Source organism: Hippichthys cyanospilos, chromosome 5 (assembly GCF_059441005.1).
Source record: "Hippichthys cyanospilos isolate Australia breed blue-spotted pipefish chromosome 5, RoL_Hcya_1.0, whole genome shotgun sequence".
NCBI lineage: Eukaryota > Metazoa > Chordata > Actinopteri > Syngnathiformes > Syngnathidae > Hippichthys > Hippichthys cyanospilos.
The window spans coordinates 22,213,795-22,225,719 of record NC_142373.1 but is presented as its reverse complement, the minus strand read 5'-3'; the positions used below and the strand labels follow the sequence as shown (position 1 = coordinate 22,225,719).

Sequence of the window (11,925 nt, the reverse complement as noted above, 5' to 3'; positions counted from 1 at the left end):
GTACCAGGAGCACTCCCCACAGAACTCTTCGAGGGACACGGTGGAAGGCCTTCTCCAAGTCCACAAAACAAATTTAGACTGATTGGGCGAACTCCCACTGCTGCTCCTGCATTCGAGGTTGAACTTCCTGATGAAAACCAACCCCCCCATTTTGTGATGGTGACAGTTATACAGAACAACATCATGGGAAAGCAGCAGAAAAATGCAGTCTGTGCTACCGGAGTGATACTATCTTTTGTCGATTTCGATTATTCATTGAAGTGTCTGTGCTGTAAATGTGAAACATTACCGATAGAAAAATACCGGCTCTTACAGTGAAAAGCTACAGATAAAGCAACCTAGATCTTGTGTTTATGCTTTGATTGAATCGAGCGACATGTAGGAGGACGTCTGACTCATTCCTGGTCTGTCTGACCACCCCCTCCTTGGAGGCCGCCAGCATCTTCGGCGTCTCTCGCTCGTCTTCCTTTGCCTTTGCCTTTCTCGTGTCTGAGTCATAGCGGAGGTGATGTGAGGCCAGGTGATGAGGCGCAAAGGGCTCAGTGGCTCAGTCTGAAGCTCTGGTCACTCTGATCGCTTGAGCCTTCATATATGTCAAGGGATTTCCAATAGTGTCTTCTCATTTATGCTGACTGTGTCCCATCTTGTTACCCAAGTGTTTGCAATACACTCACTTATATGAGATGTACTGTATATACATGACAAAAATGGGAAAATTGTCTTCACAATATGTTCTACCCGACTCCACTACTTTAGATCCTGCATTCTGATAAATTTTGCATTTAAGGATTGTAAATTAAGAAGAAAAACCACCCGTTTTTCACCATCTCACTGGGCAGCCATTTTGCCACCTGCTTTTGACTCAAAATGTCTTCAGCATTACTCAGGACTCAGGTAAGGACTCATCGGAGCTCACCAGTTTTCTGACTTTGTTCATGTAATATTCATAAGATGATCTGTGATTGGCCATGACCCCAGCAACTGTGACATCACTTGCACCTAAGATGGACAAAACCCATTGGCATACAGGCTTTAAACAGAGTGGATAACAGCTTAGCCAGTTAATAGCCAGCCAGCTGAGTTTACACTCCCATTGACTCCAACATCTCGGAACGGAGTGTAAAAAAAATAAAAGGTATAACATGAACTTTTAAAGATACTATATGAATATATCACAGGCATGGTTTGGAAATTAACTCGCTAACTTAACTAACTTGCATGACGAATTCATTTTTTCAATGAGTGCAGCATGAATTCTCCTGTTCAGTCTATTTGATGGTTTATTATGTGATGTTCTATCACAAAATAAATATTGCATTTATTTGCCAGTACAATTGTGGGTTGTTAGTAAACATTACCTCTCAATAGCATAAACAGATATTTTGGGTGGGAGTGTACAATTTTGCAAGCTCATTATAGTGTAAATAAATATATTATGAATAAAAATACATTTCAAATGTTACCAATGAACCTCTGGACCCAGTTTCAAATACGGACGAGTGTTGATTATTCCGCTCCACAATGTCAGAGTTGAAGAGCTTCTTTCCCCAGATTGTCACAGCGCCATCCAGTGGTAACAGGATCGCCCCGACACCCCCCACTATCATAAGGGTCATACTACCGAACATATGTACGTGTGTGTTTATGAGGTCTCAAGGGAGCCATAGTCTCTCTTCGAACCGGACGGGGCCCACCTGGGTGTCCCACCCCTCCTAGCTGTTTTGCCTCCCATTCCCAGACTTGTCGTCTCTTCCCTGTGTAAATAAAGAATCTCCTTTTGTATCTATCACCCTGCTGCACATTTGACATACACTTATTGAAGCCGGGAAGCAAACGATGAGCCTGTTCAACTCATAACAGTGATTGTGGTCCACTAGAACAATGTTTTGGGAGTGCACAAGGAGCGGAGCAGATAAAATTCCCATATAAGGCACGAGGACACTTCAAGCTGCTCGGCTCTCTCGCAGCTGGCTTACATCATCAACTTTCCCCCCGTCTGTGGCTACCGACCTCCAAAGCCCCTTGTGACATACACACGACTGTAATACGTTATGCACTTGGTACCTGAACATCTACAGAGAGAAAGTAGAAGCTGATAGAGGGTGAGGGTCTGGCCCGTGAGCCGTGGTTGACACCAGCTTTTGTGCTAGTGTTTTTTTTTTTTTTTTTTTTTTTTATGAATGTGTTTTATTACCAAATGGCTGAAAAGCGCATCCATAAATGTGGCTCTCCTTTCCCACGTGAGGTGGTTGCTGTCAGGAAGTAAACAGTGAAGCCCACAGTCAAGTTGCAGAATTTGCAAATGTGTCTTTAGAAAAAATTAAAATTAAAAAAATTCAGGGACGTCGTAGCTATTTGGCGTCAAAGCTCTATATTGGAGTCAATCAAACATTAGTTTTGATATTTTGTCAAAAAAATTATGTTGCCAACTAATTATTTTGAATTATTTTGATAATTAACGTGTTGATTTTTTTTGTTAATGTTCATGTTAAACATGCTTTAATTTCAGTACCTTTGTTTAAAACGTACTAACTTATTTATGATTCCGTTACAAGTTTGATCTGTAACATGTAGGGACAATAAACAAAATAAATCGTTATTCAAAATAAAAGCTATTTTTTTAATGGTTCTTTTTGATTTAATACAATGATAAGCAGTCAATTTAATGAACGACTAAAAAAATACAGTAATGTTAATTCTCAAGAGGCTGAAATTCTGAAGATTTGGATCATTTTAGATTATCAAGACTAATCAATGAATTTTATCATCAATTAGTTGTCAATTCATTGATTCCTTGTTGCACCTCTAACTTGAAGAGTTTTGGATTGACAAAAAAAAATGATTCGACACCACTATTATAATCATTTATGAGGAAAGACTGTTAAAAAAACAACAACAAAAAAAACTTGTTTCAGTTTAGTCTCGTTTCCCTAAGTGAGCCTCCTAACATTGTAAGAATTTTAGATCAAACAGGAGTAGGATTGAAAGACTGAGAATGGAGGGGCACGAACGGGGTTGATAAGACGCTCGGCAGAGGAAGTGTCGTTCCCAGTCAATCCCCTTCGGACCCCCGCCGGCCCCCGCTCCTCCACCCCGGTGTCCCGCTCTTCCCCTGCTCCAGGATGTGCGCTCGTGTGGGAATACGAGAGGAATGTGGCCTCCTTTGTTTTTAGTGTGCGATAGGCTGCCGGTTGGCGGTCATCTGGATGTGTGACGAGTTCCAGGCTTGGCAGAGGATGACGGTCGGCCACGCTTTACCGGTCAGACCCTCCTTTAGGGGAGGGGTGTAATCTGACAGAGACCCTCATTGGCGGGGGAGCTCAAGCTCGTCAACATGCTTTAAATCCAGCCATGAGAGGAAGCTAAAGATGAATGCAGTCATTTCCACTTTATTCTCAAAAGATATAGCTTCCATCCATCCATTTTATATAGCCGCTTATCCTGACAAAGGTCGCAGGCTTCCTGGTGCCTATCCCAGCTGGCTTCGGCAAGAGGCCGGGGACACCCTCAACTGGTTGCCAGCCAATTACAGGGCACACAAAGGTGAACAACCATTGATGTACCCAAGCACATCTAAAGACAATTTAGTATGTCCATTTCACCTCTCATGCATGTTTTTGGAGAGTGGGAGGAAGCCGGAGTGCCCGGGGACAACCCATGTGGGCACGGGGAGAATATGCAAACTCTAAACAGGAAGGCCGGACCGAGGTGGATTTGAACTCGGGTTCCTGAACTATGAGGTGGACGTGCTAACAACTGTTCCACCAAGCGATAAGAGCTGTTAAATTTTTCCAATAAAAAGTTAAACTCTCATGAGAATAAAGTTACAAATTTGTGAATGTCAGATTTTCATAGAAAATTCTCATAAAATGAGAATACGTGTGCTTCTAGTCTCTTTTGGCAGCACCTCCCCCCTGAAAAAATTAAGATTTTTATTTTTAAATGTGCTGGTTTAAAAAATATATCCACATGCCCTTAATTTTTACAAGTACAGTATTTTCTATCAAATGCAAATAATGTTACGATTTATTTTATCAAATCGGGAATCATTCACAGAAAGAACCACAGTGAACATAGAGCTTGATGTTTTGCCTTTTAAGAAAAGTACACATCTAAGTCTTTAAATAGACTTGCAAGGTGAAGCAATCGTTCCACTCTTGCGCGCTCATACAGAGAGGCTTTTAGTGTGGCGCTACCATGGTAAAGTGCTGAATTATAGAAGAGTAAAGTGAGAATGTTACTATAGAGTAGAATAAGGGCATCGGGACCAAGCCAGGTGTGGTTTATTACATTTGTGAGTTTCTGCTTTGAAGTAGCCTTCATGTTGACGCAACCATTAAAATGGCAAGGGAAAAAAAACCACAAAGGTTAAAAATGTTAGATGGACAGCACCTTGTGTAAAGACAGCCGGCTGTCATTCCCATTTGATAGAATGGAGAGCCATTGCAAAGTATGTCTGAAATAACTTTTTCAAGGTCAATCCTCATAATGATCAGAAAACTGGGGTCAACACACTTGGAAAATGTAGGCCAAAAAAGCTTTGCATTTGGACCTCATTTGGTTATATTCCCCAGCAGTTCACCGAAATGTTTGCTTCAAAACCAAAATGTCTGACTTTCTGTTCCATTCTGAGCATGGGTCCTTGACACTTTTTTCGAATCAATTTAGTGTGGATGAGTATGAATTTATGTGAGTATGTGAATATGAGTATGGGGTTATTCATTTGAGTTTCCATGGAGGCGCCATTGAGTGAATTTGGGGAATCGAACCACATATCCAGGGTACATGCTTACAAAAATAGATAAGTTTTAAAGCACGTTAAAAGCCCTAAAAATGACATCTCAAGTTAGAATCCCACAGAACATACAAAGTCTTTTTTTTTTTTATTTTCCCAAAAAAACAAAAAACAAACAAAACACTTTGGTTTTCATTTACAATTTTTGTGAACACGTAGCACAAAGTGACGCTAAACGTGTTGCACCGCTGCTCAGTACACCGTCGCTGAGCAAAACAAAAACAAGGCAAAGTGCGATTGATTATATGCAAATACCAAAATGACACATTTGCAGCTTTTAAGATTCAGAATACAAACAAATCTGTACAGAGACGAGGATGCTGAGAGACGGAATCAAATGTGCTTTTTTTTTTTTTTTCATTCTGTCAGGGCCGGAACAGGTGAGTCAAATGTGGTGTCGCAATTGAAACAAAAGTGCCAGGCAAGAAGGAGCACCTTCTACTGCAACAACGCCACTTGTGTAAAAATGAAACTCAAAAAGCACATCAACACACCGCAACATGACGTCAATACACCTGCACCAAAATCAAAACATGTATATACAGGATGACCACGAGAAAAATATTTTTTGAGAGAGCTGGTAAAAACCTCACTCCAAATGTTCTGAATTCTCATTTTGTGCTTGGATCAGAAAGTAGAAGAATGATTGGATCGCCAAAGGGATTGGATTTAGGCTGTAGATGATGTCACATGGGGCATCTTTAGACAGCACAGCAAGCTTGCATGACTCAGTCAATATTTTTTTTTTTTGAGAAAACAGTCATTTTGTTGCTAAATTTGAGGTCCCAAAAAAGCAGCATAGTTAGATCCATGTTTTTTCAAGAAAAATGGAACATTTGTTCAACACTCTTGAGAGTCATTTTTGTTTCCTCAAGTTAATGTTTTTAGAAAAAAATTAAGGTACTAAAGTTGTATCTAAAGTTAAAAAGTCATGTTAGAAAGATATTTTGAGAAAAAGTTGTAAGGATAAAGCTCATGGCAAGCATGACAGCAAATTAAAATGTCTACTGAGTTCCCAGTTACTGTATGTTCACCTTTATTTTTTGAGAACACTGAATAATAGTGATTTTTTTTTATCCTTTTCTGTGTAAAAAAAAAAAAAAAAAAGCAATTTTTCATGAAAAGGTTGCCTTGACAATGATGGCGTTATGTGACGACCATCATTGTTATTGTTCCGTCGTATTTAAGTCTCATTGTTATTGTTCCGTCGTATTTAAGTCTCTTGAGAAAAATGTATTTTGAGAAAGACAATCCTACAAAAGTCATGTCAAGTAAATTTAAGAAAAATGTTAGTTTTAAATCAGTAATCAAGACAAAAATCTCCTTCAAAATAATTGTGATTAATATTGAGTTTGTGGAATATGTAAGCAGCAAAAACGGACTGTTTTTAAATCATCTTCAGTTTGCCAATTATCTTTTTACTACCACTTGTTGGTGACTGAAAATGGAATCTGTGCTGACGGGCTCAACTTGCAGACATTCACATGACCAAACTCAGAAAAAAGAGGAGCCGTGATTATCGTGGTTATAATCCCAGTCCTGAGCAACTGTCATTTTCAGGGGACAACAAAGTGGGAAAATGGCCACTCCCTGAGATTGATTTATTGAAGCAGCGATAGTGAATCAGTATAACCTAATTCCAACATGACAAGTTTGGTTCCCATACTGGAGGAAAAAAATCGTTAAAACCTTGTAATTTTTTACACAAAAAGTCAGACTTTTGTAAGCCACAGCCGGCATCATTTTGGACTTCTTTAGACAGCAAGATGAGTGAGAGTGACTCAAAGCATCTCTGCTTATCATAGCCGAGTATTGCAGTGGTGGTTGGGAGGGGGGGGTGAAATAATTTTGGTTATTAATACAAATATATGTTTGTGTTAATTTCATTTTAATTTATTCCAAACTCTTCAACAAAGCAATCAATTCAATCAGTTAAATATATATATTTTTTTTTAAATGTCATCATTTTGAAATGCTTTTTGTGTCTACAGTTGCGTGCTAATACTGCAACGAAGCCAGCAAAGCTAAAGCGGAATTGTATTTGATAATGCTGATTTTGACTAAATAATTGGCAAATTGACCGAGCAAGCAATTTTTGTTTTGGAAACTTCAGTATAGCTGAGAGGCAACAGATGTACTTGTTGTCAAATTGAATCTGTTTATGAATAAGAAGGACACTTATGTTTGTGTTAAATTATTATCATTTTTTGTTTCCGCAAACATTTGCAATGAGTGTCCTTGGTAAATTTAATTTTAAAAGGAGTCATTGAGTCCAAAACGTTTGAGACATGAAAAATCAACTCCACACAATTCAACAAGTTCTTAATTGTTATTACAATCAGCCCTTTCCAGGGTGGAGTGAGAAACGTTTAGGAGCAAAAAAAAAACAAAAAACAAAAAAAACAGCGGACCTTAAGCTTTAAGCACTCAGCTAAGTTTGATTGAATTCTGTCGCGGAGGCGACACTGCGGTCAATCACACAGGAAACCAACAAGGCAGACAACCTCGCATCCTGTCTGAGCTTTTGAAAGAAACACTTCCTCCTAAAGAGGTGAAGAAGACGCGCTGAAAAGTTCAAGTCACTTTTCTGGAAACGCAAAAGAAAAAAATCTCTTAGGACAAAAAATACATTCAAAAACATCTGCAGAAGCTTCAAGAGCAAAGCTATCTATAAGAAATGGGTGTTACTTCAACAAAATCCACTCTAGGATGTGCTTCCTGATTTTACGCAACAGTCAATGCTACATACAGGTTCATGATTGGACCTGAAGAGTTAAAATGGCGGGTTTAGATGTGGTTTAGTCTTCTTTTTTACCCTTTAGTTGCACCTTTTTGGAGACGTGAAAAAGGTCTAACTAGTGGAACCTCTAAAGACAAATGAAGACAATTAAAATGAAAATGAATTGTGACTTAAAGCACTTGCCTTGGATATTTCATAATTGTTTAGTTCCACCCGAGGTTATTTCTATTTCCAAAACATCCTGTTGGGACGAATCTCAGAGGTTCCACTGTACTGTCCCTTCGTCATCAAGGCTTCTTGGCGCCGGCTTTGGCGTCTGGTGCCGCCGCCGTCTTGATGTGGGTCATCTCCACGTCGCCGAGTGCATCAGGCGGGAGGCAAGAGCGCATGCGCTCGATGGTCTTCTGGTGGGCCGACCTCTCCTGCTCCAGCGTGCGGATCACGTGCTTCATTTTGCTCTCGCGGGATAGGAAGTTCTCCACGTTGGTTTCCAGGGTTTGGATTTTCTGACGAGCCGCCTGGTGGAAACATCATAGTAGGATAGTGTTTTTTAATATTTTCCTCCATTATTAGTAACCATTATGACTATTATCACTCATGTTTTTTAATCTCATTGGGCAAATGTCAGGTAACATGGGTCCAGACACAAATTCCAGGAGATTGAATCCACGAGACAGGATTTTTGCTAAATTTATAAGGTGTTGTAAAATAATGGCCAATGTAAATTCAGCAATTAACTTTTTTTTTTTATTTTTTTTTTTTTTTTTTTTTTAAACGGTCTATTGACGAAACGTCGATCCGTCTATGATGGACCGGCGGCCAGTCCGTCAGTTCTGACAAACTGCCCAACTCTGTATAAAACTTTTTGTCAGTTATTTCACCCTTTTTTTGTTAAGTATATACCTTCACATATGCTAATTCATAGTTTGATGCCCTCAGTGAGAATCTACGGTGCAAATGGTCAAGAAAATGAATGAATGAGAAGATGTGTCCAAACTTTTAGCCTGTACTGTATATTGTGAAATTAAATGTCCAAACACAAACAAAAAACAAGTACTGTATTCCTTACTTTATTATAATGAGCCTAATCTTACCAATTACTGTACTTATCTATCTATCTATCTATCTATCTATCTATCTATCTATCTATCTATCTATCTATCTATCTATCTCTTACTACATGTAATCCTCGTTCAGTTATGATTCAGAGTGTGTAATATTATGTATACATAATGAATTTCAAAACTGTATGTATCCAAGCTGTGTATTATATATCATTATATTATTACATATTACTGACAGTAATGTAGCATATTCAGACTGTAGAAACCATTTCTTACTTACCATTCATCTATATATTATATCAACCAGTATGTCTAAACTGACAGAAAGATGGATTTTGTAAGGTTTTGATGAAAAAATAAATAAAATAAAATAATGAAACATTCTGGAAACCTTTCATTTTGAGGAGAATCAAGCGTGGGGGTTATTGAATGTGTAACGGATGTGAAACCACGATAGCACTGTAAAGTGAATATCATGAAAATACAAAAGTCTTAAAGTTGAACCCAGAATCTCTCAAGCGCGGGATAGGCATGCAAACCACATAAACAGTATGCTGCTGTATTACTGCTTAGTATAATGGTGATTATAAAACAGCTCCATTTTCTTGGCAACCACTAATTTCACAGAACATGCAGCCAGTCTTCTTTGTTCCTTTTAAAGTTCTATAACACTGCCATCTACAGGAAAATTGCAACATTACATAATGCTAGTCACAGCTCTAAACTCAAGACTTGGGCTGTTTACCTGAAGTTTCTCCAGCAGCTCCATGTTCTGCTTCTTAAGCTGCGCGTTGGTCTTCTCCAATTTGTCCAGGCGCTCCGAATCATCGGGAGTGGCGCCGCCGTCAGCCACCTCGTCCTGCAGCACGTGGTACTCCACCTCGTACGCGTGCAGCTGCTTGGAGATGTCCATCTCCGTCACCTGTGAGTGAATACCTTTGTTTACGAAAGCAAATCAAAAAGCAAAAGAAGTATCTGTAACAGGACATTATTTTGTATATGACAGCGTTTTAAGTTGATCTTAACAGCGCATGACTTCTGTTTACATCCGTGACAGAAAATGATGGATGAGATATTAGTCATCATAAATCTTTGTTATGGATTATTTAAGAAATTATAAATATTTTCCTTTCCTGTTTGCTGAAATATGTATATTAAAAACTAGGTCAACTAAGAGCAAAACTTCTTTTCTGATTTTCTGCATCACTTTCACTTAAAAAAAAAAACTGGAGGGGGGGAAACAAATCAGAAAACAGCCCTATTTCATATTGTAGGATTTGTACTTTTTTAAAGTTTCACAGTGCTTAATTTCTTTTTACACATGGATGTGCTTTAAAAAAAAGTGACTTAAATTACCTGTACGTTTTTTATTTTTTATACACAATAATACTGTTTTCAGCTAACGATAAAAATTGGAATACATGTTAAAAACACTTCAACCTATTCTAAATTTTGCGAGAAAACTCAAATGAAACACACAAGAGACGACACCAAAGAATTTGTCACCTTGGCGATGGTCTCCTCCATCTGAGCCTGAGTGAGGTTGGGAAGAGTAGTCTTCAGGTAGTCCACAATGTTTTCGAAGCTATCACACTCCACTATCTCCCCCTGGTGGCTGCTCAACAGGCACAGGGCCACTTTGAAGATGACCTCTGACCCCTGAACAAATAGAAAGTCTGGGAAAAAAAAAATTATAAGCATTTTCAGAGGCACTATAACGCGCATAATTGAAAGCTGAGCATAATGGGGGTGAAAGTCTGTCGAAAATAGAATACATGATTTATTACTAAAGAAAAAAAAGGTACAACTGGTGTTTATCATTCATTACACATGACCATCCTTTTTGATAATTTAGTATAACAACAAGCCTATTGACATAAAACTTATTTTATTCACTCAAATGGCAAAAATACTACAAGAAAAACTATCATGACACATCTTCAAGGTCCCCTATCATGGAAATTTAGTTCCTTTTACCTTTCAACCATGCCGCAATATTAATTACTCACCCTTAACAACCTCAAAGTATTATTTTACTTTCTTGACAATTTGTTAAGCATTTTTGCTTATGCACTGGATGGCCAAGTGAAAAACAACGTTTCATTTATTAGTTACAAAGCTTTACTGTAAAATAAATGTCGAACGTGTGTGTTTGGGAGCACACGGCCGGACATCCAACTAGCGTTTGTCATCATCAACAATTCACGGAGGACTGCTTTGTGAACCTTCGACAATACAAGAGTGGATTAGGGTTACACCTGCAGCTGATGGAGAAGCCATAGCTGTATGCACAGTACTCATTAGCTTTGTTCTATAGAAATTAACCATCTTGTTTGAATTTATACTGCACATTCATGCTTTATATAGACTACTTTGATGGAATATTTTTCTTGTGTGACTAACTTCTTGAGTTTCTCAATGTGAAGTACTATTTACATCTACTCTTGGGTATCTTGATGTCAAACAGTTGCGCACATAAGATTACATCCTCCAAGGTCATGATAGCTTTTTTCTTTGTTATTGTTCCATGGCCGGCCAGCTTTAGAACAATTTCATGAAGGGGGCGCAGCAGCCACACAGAGAGAAGCACCGAGAGACGTTTCCCTTTCCAGTTAGAAATGACGCAAGCAAAAACTTTGTATTTTATAAGAAATTAAATCACCAATTTGCCTATTCAAAGATTTGTCGGTGAACCTGTCCACTGTTTTTCTGTTTAACTTCAAAACCATGTCAAATACACCAAAGGTAGGGCTTTGGTGCCATCTTGTGGTATTTTGTAGCCAAATAAATTGAGATCATGGAAGGGGCTTCGTTTAATGCAGCTGGTGTCTTGGTTTCGTTTAATGCAGCTGGTGTCTTGTCTAATAGGAAAAAAATAACAATTTCCCAAATATATGATGCACCCTTAATCTTGGGGTCAAATTCTGGTATTTTAAATTTTACCATGCATAAGTCACACCAACAATATGGCAACAATCTCAAGGCTATAGCAGATACATAACAGAATAAATCTCATCTTTTGTATACGCTTCGTATTTTCTTGTGTTCATATCCATAAGTTATATATTTGTTGCATGTTAAGTGTGTTTTAGATTTCCCACACTGTGAGCGGTAAGTGAATGTCTCACCAGTGCAACAAATGCGTTTGAAGTAACTGCTTTTCCTTTTCCTTGCGACGGGGTTCAAGTTATTTTTGCAATAAATACCTGAATCTGCGCATCATCCGTGTTCCACCAATTTTGTGATTGTGTGTGTGTATATGCCAAAAGACCACAATAAATAAATAAATAAGAGTCAAATTGAATACCTTTCCGTGTTCTCTAACC

The 11,925-nt window shown here is 38.5% G+C and overlaps 1 protein-coding gene across 2 annotated transcripts in view; it reads right to left on the bottom strand.

Moving 5' to 3' along the window:
- Positions 1 to 4,261: 4,261 nt before the first annotated feature.
- Positions 4,262 to 11,925, bottom strand: part of tbc1d4 (TBC1 domain family, member 4) — a 40,326-nt gene continuing 32,662 nt past the window's right edge. For both annotated transcript variants that reach the window (XM_088415730.1, XM_088415731.1), the window contains 3 exons: positions 10,106 to 10,275; positions 9,345 to 9,521; positions 4,262 to 8,053 (listed from right to left, as the gene is read on the bottom strand). In XM_088415730.1, the coding sequence (XP_088271856.1) occupies positions 7,823 to 8,053; positions 9,345 to 9,521; positions 10,106 to 10,275 (578 nt within the window). In that variant the 3' untranslated portion in view covers positions 4,262 to 7,822. The remainder of the gene's footprint in view (positions 8,054 to 9,344; positions 9,522 to 10,105; positions 10,276 to 11,925) is intronic.